Source organism: Azolla caroliniana, unplaced genomic scaffold (genome assembly GCF_043228905.1).
Source record: "Azolla caroliniana isolate FFs.n. ecotype wild unplaced genomic scaffold, voAzoCaro1.0.p SCAF_225, whole genome shotgun sequence".
Classification (NCBI taxonomy): domain Eukaryota; kingdom Viridiplantae; phylum Streptophyta; class Polypodiopsida; order Salviniales; family Salviniaceae; genus Azolla; species Azolla caroliniana.
Window position 1 is genome coordinate 16,041 of NW_028230660.1, and position 12,590 is coordinate 28,630.

The 12,590-nt window shown below is 42.9% G+C and overlaps 1 protein-coding gene across 2 annotated transcripts; it reads right to left on the minus strand.

The window, feature by feature from the left end:
* Positions 1-284: 284 nt before the first annotated feature.
* On the minus strand, positions 285-11,967 carry LOC147848782 (putative inactive receptor kinase At3g08680). Of its 2 annotated transcripts, none has more exons than XM_087338120.1 (2): positions 10,989-11,967; positions 285-970 (listed from the first exon to the last, which is right to left on the minus strand). In XM_087338120.1, the coding sequence occupies exons 1-2, from the start codon at positions 11,872-11,874 to the stop codon at positions 354-356; spliced, it is 1,503 nt and encodes a 500-aa protein (XP_087194246.1). In that variant the 5' UTR covers positions 11,875-11,967; the 3' UTR covers positions 285-353. The 2 variants fall into 2 exon arrangements, with proteins under 2 accessions (XP_087194246.1, XP_087194245.1); XM_087338119.1 differs by having other exon boundaries at positions 285-976; positions 10,989-11,961.
* Positions 11,968-12,590: the final 623 nt, after the last annotated feature.

The window sequence follows — 12,590 nt, forward strand, 5'->3', positions numbered from 1 at the left end:
AAAAATGTTGTTGATTTTTTATTTTTCATATTTTTTTAAAAACAAATAGAATAATAAATATAAATATAGACGAATGGATTTCAATCATAGTTGGAGCCAGTTCACGTATGAGTATGATAGGAATATTCACGTATGAGTATGGCATGAATGGGAAGTATGGCTAAAACAATGGATGTATTAATTAATGGTCAATATACTCTTTGAGACAATAAATGTACTTCACCTATGATAGAGATCTTCATGTTGATCAAGATTAGGTTATGGTGACGCGATTGAGAATATGCAAGAGAAGTTGATGTAGACCAAGTATCTCCCATGAAATGTCATCCAACGATGAAGAGTCAAAAGAGAATCTATTGGAGAACCAATGGAAGATTATTTATGTCATTGATTCGAGAGACTATCTCAATCATTGTGGGGCGAGCATCACAATGAACCACACAAGACAATGCGATTTTGAGGAGTTGTGTCATCTCTAGTTTGATATGGTTGAAGTTTTCCTCAGATCTCAAGGCCTTCGAATCAAAAACCTCAGCCACCCATCGTTCTTCATCGATGGACTCAACCCATTGTGGGAGGAGTGTGTGACCACGACTAATCGTAGCATCGACCTTATCACTAGGGGGGGTGATAGTTGTTGTAACTTTGGAGGATTTTCCGGTGATAAGCTCTAGTAGGAGAATGCCAAAGCTATAGACATCAGTGGAGGGATTGGCGGCCTCAGGATGGAAACCCATCGAAAGTAGCTCAGGTGCGAGATATGTTGTCATGCTGGATTTAGCGTTGGGATAAAAGAGCGCGATTTGTGCCAACCCGTAGTCAGCGAGGTGTGGCTCCCATTGTTTGTCCATCAACACATTCGATGACTTCAAGTTGCCATGGACAATGTTGTGCTCGTGTAGGTATAACAATGCCTCTGCCATAGCCAATGCCACTCTTAGCCTCTTCTCCCATTCCATGGAACCATCCCCTGATCCTGAAAGACCAATATTAATATATAACACTGCTAATATATCATTCTAATTTCTATATATAATGCAATATTTTAATTCCCTTTTCTCATTTCTCTATGTATATTTTAAGAATACATGACGTCCCTAGTGAAATATGTTACAAATGAAAACAATAAGCTAGGAAATGTTCCACGGTGCTGAGTGAATGTGTACTTACACATGAAAATATCAAATTGCTCTTAACATTTCCCACCCTTAGGAACGCACACTCTTGCTCTCACTCTTCAACACCATATGCACCCATATATTAATCTTGCAAGACACCAATCACAATTGAGCAAATAATGATAGGTGAAGGAAAAATCTAATTGAAAACATTTATGTGCGGAAGCTTAACAGAATACAACTGGCTCAACCGAACAACAACAGAGAAAATACAGAGAACCAATGGAGAACTCGGAAGAGACAAAGACAACGACAAAGAGTGGAAGACTAAAAAACTCATCTGATCCAGCTCTCGGCTTATGTAGCCAATGGAGCCCATCTTGAGCTTACTTCTCAACACTCCCCCTCAATCTCAACTTGAGGTTCCTTTTGCTCTACCGGTTCCTTGCCTCGGCTCCTCTTGCCAGCTTGTCTCCTCGCACGCGCTCCTCGACAACACATCCAATCCCACGCTCTTCGACCTCCTCGGTCGGAGCTTGTCTACTCTTTAGGTTTTCCTTAGCTCGCTCATTGTCTTGGCAGTGGCCCAACTTGACCCATCTATTCCTTCATTTCGGTGTCGACTTTGGTTGCTCTCTCATTTGCCTGGTCTTCATATGATTTGGCTCTCTCGAATCAAATTCCTTGACCGAATCGGTTGTCTCCGATTCGTTCCCGCTCTTGTCCAAATTGGTTGTCTCCAATTCGTCATCCTTCTTCAGGCCCTTGACCACATTGGACCATGTCTTGGTCCTAGCCTTTTTCTTTCAATCAGCTCTGTCCTTCTTGACTCTACCGCCTTTCCCACTTCCTCCGGCTCTACCGGATGTTTCAACTTCCTCAATCGATTCAGCTTCTTCTTGGGCTATCCTCTTGCCATCGATCAGTTCTCTCGGTTCTTTCTTCGGCTCATCATCTGCTCAGTGTGGCAAGTCGAGGTATTGGATGCCAAGCGTCTCCGAGAAGTGTTGTAACTTGTCCGTCCCAAGGGCCTTGGTGAAAATGTCGGCAACCTACCGATCGATTCGAACATACCAAAGTTCGACTTCACCACTCAGGACTCGCTCGTGCACAAAGTGATAATGCACTTCTATTTGCTTAGTATGAGCATGGAATACTGGGTTCTTGGCCAACTGCATGCTACTGATATTGTTGTAATAGATCAGAATCAGAGTGGGAACTTTGATCCGTAAGTCGTACAACAACCGTCGGAGCCATATAGCCTCGCAAGTTGCGACGATGGCGCCTCTATACTCAGCTTCGGTGCTAGACAAGGCCATTGTCAACTGCTTCTTGCTGCTCCACGTTACAACCGCGCTCCCAAGAGAGAACATGAAACCTGATGCCAAGCGTCGATCTGTAGCGTCTCCAGCCCAGTCGGCATCAATATAGCTGACTAGTTGTTCGGCTATGCCGTTGTCGTGAAGGATTCCGGCCATAGACAGAAACAAAGTCGGATACGCGTGAACGGGCATGTGCGTGGATGCACACAAAAATTAAGCCTTTATGTACAAACATATGTAAATAGAATAGATTCACTAGAAAGTACGAGGGAGTAGGATTTATGGGTACTTTAAAGACCCACATAGATAGAGAGGATACGGGGAATCTCTAACAGTAATCACGATGTAACGGTCTCCCCTTGTCCTATAAAAGGGGAGGTTTGAGATTGTTTCGAGGACAGAAGTTTTTGGGGGGACAAGGTGTTGTCGGACCAAGCTCTGCATGCTTCCTTCCTATTCTCCGTTTTCCAAATTTCCTTGTCGTTGTGCTGCGAGGCCTCCGTTTCACACTAGTAGCTTGTGTGCTCCCAATCAGAGGCTCACTAGTGTCTATGTGTTTTTTATATTGAGCTCGAAGCTCTTTTTCCAGCCACGACCAGTTGTAATCTTTTCATGTTTCCTCTGTTAATTGATTAGTTCGTTGAGTCTCTCTATGTGCTTTGGGTTTCCCGTGTTCTTGCCTTTGATCTATTTCTGTCACGTTGTATATCTGAGTGAGTTAGAGCTCATCACTGCCAACCAAAATCTAGTTTGGGGCCATACGGGTCCCCGAGTCCGTGTGCTCATCACCGTCTGGCATCCAGGAACCAATCCGGACCAAACACGTGACCGCTAACCGATCTGACGAAGATATCAGAACCCAGATCCGGACAACCTTCCTACCCTCACTGGCTCCTTGGTCCAACACCCCCATGGTCCCACCCTGTTTCAACATATCCACGCAGAATTCCGCGATACCGTGTCGGTACAGTAGTCCTTGATTCTTCGTGCCGCTCACATATCGCAATATTCGATGTGCGCACTAAAGATGCTCGACAGTCAGTCTCTACATGAGCTGACTTACCATGCTAACCGGATAGCTAAGATTGGATCGGGTGAAAGTTAAATATATTAGGCTTCCGACAATTTGTCGGAATCGTTTCTCATCGCAAGTTGCTCCCCGGTCAGAACGAATCTTCAGGGTTCTGTCGAGAGGAGTAGAGATAGATCGACAATCCGTCATGCCAAGTTTGTACAGCATATTGAAGACATAATGTCATTGAGTGAGCAATATGTCATCGGGGGTGTGGATCACTTCGATCCTGAGGAAGTAATGAAGGTCCCCTAAATCCTTCATTACAAATGCTTCTGACAACTGAGACCTGACTTGGCTGATTTCAACAAGGTCGGGGCCAATGATGACTAGGTCATCCACGGATAACGATATACACACCGGACCCTTCGAACATTTCCGGATGAACAGGGACGAGTCGGACTTCGAGACTACAAACCCCACCTTACACAACCAGTGCGTGATTTTCCAGTTCCAAGCACGGGGGGCTTGCTTCAGGCCATAAAGTGACTTCTGTAGTCGGCATATTGTCAATTTGTTCATCTTCGACTGAAAACCAAGGGGTTGGACCATAAATACCTATTCTCCAAGGTCGCCTTGAAGAAACTCGTTTTTTATGTCCATCTTATGAAGATGCCACCCCCTTGCCACTACGACCGCCAGCACCACACAGACTGTTGTCATCTTTGCTACTTGTAGTCGATGTCATAGGTCTATGTGTATCCTTTCGCCACCAATTGGGCCTTGTACTGGTTGACTGAACCGTCGGCGTTGTACTTTATTTGGTACACCCATTTGCATCCGATTGGTTTGTATTGTCGGGGAGGGTCAACCAAGTCTCGTGCCTCATTGGAATCAAATGCCCGCATTTCTTCCTCCATGGCCGATCGCCATTTGGCATCCTGCGATGCCTCTGCATACCTCTCCGGCTCGTGGACTTCTGTCACTTTCTTCATGTACACATAGTGATGCGTCATGTATTCGTTGTACCTGTTGGGAACTCGACGTTCCTTATGTCCGACACTCGGCCACAACCGAGATTCTTTACATACACAGAAAAACAGGTAATGAAACGCAACACAAAAGAGGAGAAATGGTACACAGGAGGTATACGTGGAAAACCCCAAAATAGGGGAAAAACCACGGCAGCCCACAAGCTGCAAACTGTCACTATGTAGAAATATACAACAGTGAGATCACTGGGGCAACGACCTCGTGCTCACAGATCTTCGCCACAGGCGGCGGTTACAACAGAGGCTACGACCTCATCTCTCTCTCTCTCTCTCTCTCTCTGTACAGTTACGCGCTCTGATTTCTTCTTGCACCAACAAGAAAGAATAAGAACAAGAAAACAACAACAACTCTACGCAAAGTTTGCCCTAAGTCATATTTATACTAATATGACTCTTCGGCTATTTACAAACGTAGCCTCGATGGGCTCTATCCGACTCTCTGCAGTCGGGTACTCCTCATCCGGTTCATACCGGGCCTACACCATCCGACTCTCCGAAGTCGGGTTCTCCTCATCCGGTTCATACCGTTTCGGCCTTGGCTTGTCGGCCTCGGCCGAGTTTGTTCGTCGGCACTGTTCTTCTCCCTTCCCATCCGGAGGGACCTGTCTACCAACAGTACCCCTATCAGATCACCAAGTTCTTGTGGCTAGTTGATCGGCATAACTTCTCATTAGCCAATTTCAGGGCCCTCTTGGTCGCAATTGACCTCAACTCTTGATGTTAGTCTTCGCTCCGGTTGGTGTTGGATTCTCTCTGATTCCGTGCACCTTTGTTTGTGTCATACTCCGGCATCTTCATCTTCCCCTTCTCTTTACGTGTATATCTTCCTTGCGTGGGGAGTGCACGACCGAGCCTTCACTATTTGCCGGCCCTTCATTCGACTAGTCATCCCAACTCAACTCCTCATTCAGCCCACTCAGCCGGAATGAAATCGAACTCTCTTCTAGAGTGCTGATATCTTCTTCTTCTTCTCAAATCATGTCGGCCTCAATAACCTCATCCTCAATAATTGGAATGGAGTCGGGGGTTGGAAGGGAATACCAGGACGCTGACTCATCGAACACGACATCTTGACTTGCTCATACTTGCTTGATTTGAGGGTTGTAGCACTTATGCCCCTTCTGTTCATGTGAGTAGCCAACTATGATACATTTCTCCGACTTGGCATCCAGATTCTTCTACTTCTCATCTGGTACATGCACATATGCAATGCTACCGAATACCTTTAGGTGTTTTAAGTTCGGCTTGCGCCCGAAATACAGTTCATGAGCTGACACCTTCTCTCCGGTTGTCCAAATCTGATTCTGGATATATACAACAATCCAAACAACTTCAACCTAGTTTGGGCACACTCTTCTCTTCCAACATAGCCTGTGCCGCTTCCTTCCACAATTGACCGGTTCTTCCTTTCGGCTACGTAATTATGCTCTGGCGTATATCTACAACTGAATTCGCGCCGAATTCCCATCTATTGCAAATAACTGTGACGAGCCGGAAAAGTATTCTTTTCCGCCATTCGACCGAAGACACTTGATTTTTTGTTATGTTTCTCTTTCGACAAGATTCTGCAAGTTCCGGAAACATGAGAAGACATCACTCTTCTTCTCTATCAGGTAAGATCCATGTGTGTCGGCTATAGTCGTCGATGAAGGAGACGAAGTATCGAATCCCGTCTAAGATCACATTCTGTGCTAGTCCCCACACATCCGAATGTATTAAGTCGAGCTTGTTGCGACTCCGATTACGCTCGTTGGGGGATGGAAGTCGGTGTTGCTTCCCTAGCTGGCAGACTTCACAAACTTGGGCCTTCCGGTCACTGAACTTTGGCAAACTAAACACGACTTGTTTCGTTTGCATCTCCTAAAGTCGATCCGCTTATGCCACAAGTCGATATCTTATTCAACTTTTTTCCTTTGGCAAACATTGTGGTGCCGACATCGTTTGTGTCGAGGATAAACATCCTCCCTTCCCGGCACCCTTGCGCGATGATTTAGCCTTCTTCTTTGATGAAGCATCCGAGGTCTGTGAACCGGACCTGCATCCCTTGGTCAACAATTTGTTTGACCGACACCAAGTTCTTGGTGATTGTCGTTGGAACATGTTGGACGTGCATTAGTCTCCCCTTTTGTCCGACATGGCTCAAGGGGACATCACTAACATCCTCGATTGGATGTGAGGTGTCGTCACTGGTTCGACAACCCCCGGTTATTCCGGTTTCTCCAAATATGAGAACTACTCTTCGTGGCTCATCATGTGGTTTGACGCTCTCGAATCGACATACCACACCTCGTTCAGTTTCGAGGTGCTCAGCTTCATCGAGTTGGCCCTGTGCTTCATCACAAAGGTTGGGCCCTTTCCGGCTTGCTTTGAGCCTTCCGCATAGTGCAATCTTTGCCGATTTCCTTGTTCAGCTCTACTCGATCCAGATTTATCCAAATCAGCCTTGAACTCTTCCAACACTCGCTTTCTTTGTGGCCTTTCTTGACAGAATACTGGCATTCCGTCTCGGCCTTCGCTTGCTGGTTTCCGGTGCCTGCCCTGACTCCCCTTGCTTGTGGAAGGTCCGGAAATGTTGTCGGCATGCCTATTATGCCTCTAATTCTGCTCTTGTCGGCCGCCACTATTGTGTGCCAATCCACCTCGTCCTCCATGACCGTGGGGTCAATCCGCCTCCGTGTACAACACTCAGTTGTTTGATTGTGTGCTCCTTGACACACCCGCATGGTTCTCTTCGACCATAAGCATTGATTGCAGTTTAAAAAAATGACAATGGTTCCTCCCTTGTGCAAATAGTTGTTCGGATCGGCCCATACCTTTGAGCTAGACCACCGAGACAATTTTGCACCATTTCGTCCTCATCCACCGTCACCACCGTCACATTAATCGACCCCAAGCTGTCACATATTTCTTTGATTTTGGTGGTGTAGTCGGTCACCGTCATATCCCTCTGTCGGATATTGTTGAGCTCTTGATGGAGTTGCAACTTTCGACCCGTGGTACTCACGGAGAAAAACTTCATTAGATTTTCCCATGCCTCCTTCGGCGTCTTTGCATCTCGAATGTAGCCTAGCATCTAGTCATGCACAAAGGATGCAAGGCAATACAAGACTCTACTTGCTGCTTGCTCCCACACTGGAAAATCCTTGTGTGTCGATTCTGGCGCTACTTCGTTTTCTTCATGGATGTAACTCCAGTAACCCTACCCAAGCAAGTATTGGTGCATCTTGTACTCCCAAGATGTGTAGTTGCTTTTGTCCAACTTCTCTATCAGAAAAGCACCACCCATTCCACTATCCATTTTCTTCTTGTCTAAACTCGTCCGGGGATTAGGGTTTGTCTGAGTTTAATGCTTGTCGTAGCAGAGGATTCTCAACCCTTGCGCTCGGATACCATGAAAAGATTTATGTGCGGAAGCGTAACAGAATACAACCGGCTCAACCGAGCAACAACAGAGAAAATACATAGAATCAATGGAGAACTCGGAACACACAGAGAGAGAGAGAGAGAGAGAGAGAGAGAGAGAGAGAGCAGAAGACTAAAAAACTCAGATTCAACCTCCCTGTACAAACAAATGTGTTGAGAGAGCACTTTTATACAAGTCCTTAAAGGACGGTCAGAAGTACTGACAAGTACTTCAATGCTCATAACTAAGCTACTGACATTAACTCCTAAAAATATAACTGCCTACTAAACTAGGAGTGTAGGCCTCAAAGCTTACTGGCTCCCCGCGGATCCGGCTCTCCAATCCGGCCCATGTTGAGCTTGCTTCTCGGCACTAATCAATAGAGACCCAAGGTAACAATAGGAACATAAACGCAAGGAAAACTAACAACAAAGCCCACGATCATCGATGAACACTCATTTGACATCTTAACCTTAATGTGTATGTACATGTCAATGAGATCATGTCATGCAAAATGCCATGGTCAGTCTCTAAAAGGAGAGGTTTGCGACTTTAAGTCAAAGTGGATGATATGACGTCAAGGCAAATAATATGAAATTAGAAATAAGAGACCTAAAGAATGTATACATGGAAATATCTTCACAAGTTTATGCAAAACATGTATGTAATAAGAGGGAAGGTCATCATTGAAACCATGCAAGCAAAAAGCAACCCAACTTACGCTAGACAAGGCCAACTGGATAACAAAAGCTTCATATCAAAGTGGATGATATGACGTCAAGGCAAATAATAGGAAATTAGAAATAAAAGACCTAGAGAATGTATACATGGAAATATCTTCACAAGTTTATGCAAAACATGTATGTAATAAGAGGGAAGGTCATCATTGAAACCATGCAAGAAAAAAGCAACCCTACTTACGCTAGACAAGGCCAACTGGATAACAAAAGCTTCGTTTAATAATGATAGTATTGGTATATATTAAACATATGATACATATGAACATAGAGCTACATTTGTAATACTAAAAGGTATGCCAAAAAATGGGGTCGGAACCTTTTAAACATTTCTTCCTTCTTTCAAGGATACACTTTTCCATGTTGAGGATCATTGTATACATTTGTGCATGATAAATGGGTAGGACCCAATTGCCTCGACTATGAATGTGCATACGCAGTATGTTGAGCACCTAGGAAATATTATCATTCTTCATCTACCAATGGGGTATATCCTAAAGCTGCTAATTTTTTCATAAGTACAAAGGATTGTAGCCCCCAACAACAACAAGATGATACAAAGCTTATGTGGATTGATTGGAGATCAAATTAATCAAGATATTTATCATCAATCTACATATTGTTGAGAATTATTACCAAATTACCTATTTTTTGGGTTGGGGAATTTAGGGTTGTTTATAATTAAACCAATACTTTGGTGGGGAATTTTATGCTAAGTCACTCTCTTAGTGAGCCCCCAATGGAGATTTCAAGTTTCTTTAGTTTTATATAAATCCATGGCATTGTTGGATCTAGTAGAACCAATATGTAGATCTATCATCTATACCTCTTCTACAATAAACTAGTATGCACCTTTGTAACCATAAATTTGATGCTCTTCTATGTCTTAAGAAGCCTTTTTGACTCACTAGGAACAAAATTTGTCTTTCTTGATCATCTTTTCATTCAATGGCTGTTTGTTTCAAGATCTACAAGTTGGTTGACTGATCATTGCAATTCTCTAATTAAAAAACATTGCAACTTTATCTTAAACACTTTAGCTAGCTCATACAAGCATGAATATCTATCACATACCACGGTTGGCTATCAACTCTCATCCATTCTCCTTAAACAAAAAATGCACATATTGCCCATGCTAACTTTTTATTAATTTGTCTCACAAAAATTTTCACGTGATTATTGTGTATGGTACTTATCCTAAAAGTTGTTCTTCACTTTGTAAGCTCATTCTTCAACACACATATGTTTTGAGTATGTGTAAACATACACAAACCATATGTTGCTTACGTCTTCAATGTTCATATTCAAGTAAAGTCAAAGGTAAGTTAACTTATTTAATAAACTCATTTTATTTGCAAGGCTAGAGAGTAAGCAGTGGGTATAATCTCAATTACTCTAATAGACAAATGCTCGAAAGGGACATAATGAGTGCTTATAATATTCATAACTTTCATTTCTTGACCGATTCAAGATACTTTTCATTTGCTTTTGACTTTTAAAAAAGAAAGACATTTTTCCATACATACGCAGCCATGTGCAACTACAAGACACTACTATTAGAAGTTTTATTTAAAGAGAATGGCTATGATATGATGTAAGTCACGAAGTAGTCTACATCAATGGGAAGAACAAATGACTTGGTTTAAATGCAAAGTTTTCCTTACTAAGGTCCAATGTGGATTGAGCGAAGATAAGAGACACTTGCAAGCCCTACCTATTCTATACATCATAACAAGAGTGGACTCTTTCCTTACTAAGTTTTCCAAATTTCCATTCGTTCTCTAAAGTGGGTCACCATTAAGCAATTGGCACTACATGCCCAGATGATACACTAAGGGTAGGTGTTTGATTGGTTCTAAAACTCGGGTTTATCAGTTTAAGCGATTTGGTTTAAAGGTACTAGTATTTCATTCGATGGCACCCATAAGAAAAACTTTACTATGTATATATCCGCGTTATTAATTATATATAAGTAATGCATTCTAAAGGATCTCTTGTTTGATTTGTGCAGGGTGTGAAACGAAAGAGAGAGATTGGAAAATGAATGGCACTTAAGCATGCTACCTGTAAATACCAAGTACCTAGTCATTGAGGCAAGTGCAGAGAGGTCAACTCGGTGACTGCAAGAGCAATGCATGAGACCAACGGGACGGACATAGCTCATTGAATAAGGTTGTTCGACCAAGACTAGAAGGCAACATTTAATATTGGCATCTTGGGACATTAGGGAGAATATATACGTGTGTGTGGAAGTGGCATCCAATGTTGGATCTCAAGGCCTTGTGTTTTAGATGGTCAACTAGCTAGTAAAGAAGAAGAAGGAGACATGTGAAGGAATTATTACCATGGAGGAGAGTGGATAGGCTGCCATTGGGCATGTAGTCCATGACTAGGAGGGGTTGGTTATTCTTGCTTATGAAGTATGCGAAGAAGGGTGCCAAGTGCCGGTGCTCAAGCCCGCCGAGTGCCTCGATCTTCCTCCTTATAATCGACTCTTCTTCGCAATCATCATCATTGATGCCAAGACTGTGGATAAGCCCCTTGAGCCGCTTAATGACGACCGTAAGCCCGCTCTCCAACACGGCCTTGTAGGACATGCCGAAGCTACCCTTCCCTAGAAGGACCGCGGATGCCCCCAAAACTTCCATTAGCTTGAATCCCGATCCGCCCCTCCTCATGAACACTAACTCTTTCGACAATGCCACTTCATTGACAATTCTATCATCATCCGCAGCCGATCCTGATCCGCCCACGATGATGTTCACATTGGGCACCTCCCTCTTGCCTAATGTCAACTGCTCCTTCCTCATGGTACTTGGTGATCCACCCCACCATTTATTCATATATGGCATCCAGCGGGCTCGCAATATTATGATGGCCACGATGCCACATACCAGGATGAAGCCTGCGATAGTTATTCCTGCAATCACACCCACACTAAGGGTTTTCGATCGATTCTCGTCATTCTCGGGAGATGGAGATGGTGATGGTGATGGTGATGGTGATGGTGATGGTGATGGTGATATATCCTGGGCATTCACTACTATAGATAGCAAGATTCGATCCGAGGCGATCCCTAAGTCATGGCATATTAATGTCAATGCGAAAAAGATTTGTAGAACTAGAATTATATGTAGATTAGCATTAAGAAGAGATCGGATCGGCATAATAGTGTAAGAATTAGTGTCGTAACTGGATCTTAATTTGTTTGAATAGATTAGCCTTAACATGTTTGTTGTTGAGAAATCAATTGATGATATCTTTGAGGTTGTAAGGCTAGAACAAAATGAGGGTCTAAAGTCAACCTTTTCATGGATAAATTGTGACACTTAACATTGTTAAAGGGAAGTTTGAGTGAGGAAAATCTTTATCAAACCTATCGCTCTCTAGACCACTTCAAAGTATAGCGGACAACTATGCATTCACAAAATAAGATATTAATGCCCGAAAAATAACCAACACTAGTATAGTCATTAGTATTGGTAAAGATTATCTATCACCTATTGAATTGTTTGATTACTATCATAACTCATACTTTTTTAGATGCCAAGTTCATACTCAAGAATATCTATGGTGAGAAACATCATAATCACCCAAACACATATTTTCGATGTAAATCTCATGAGTAATGCCACCTCTCTTAAAGATTCAAAATGGTGCAACACAAAAATGCAAATAGGAACATGTTTTTTAACATAATCATTTTCTCATGGTCAAAACAATACTTTCCGAATAAACATTTGCCTTGCAAAAAGCATAATGAGTGTACATCAAGACAAAAATGACTTAATACAAAATGCCTAAGCCTCTAAAGTACTTTCTGAATTTAGACATAGTCAACCATATAGAATACCATTAAAAGTATCTACATGCATGTAAAAGGCTTATTCAAAGAAAAAGAAGAATATGGGAAGTTCATCTATGCAGTGTTTGATCTCACTTTGGA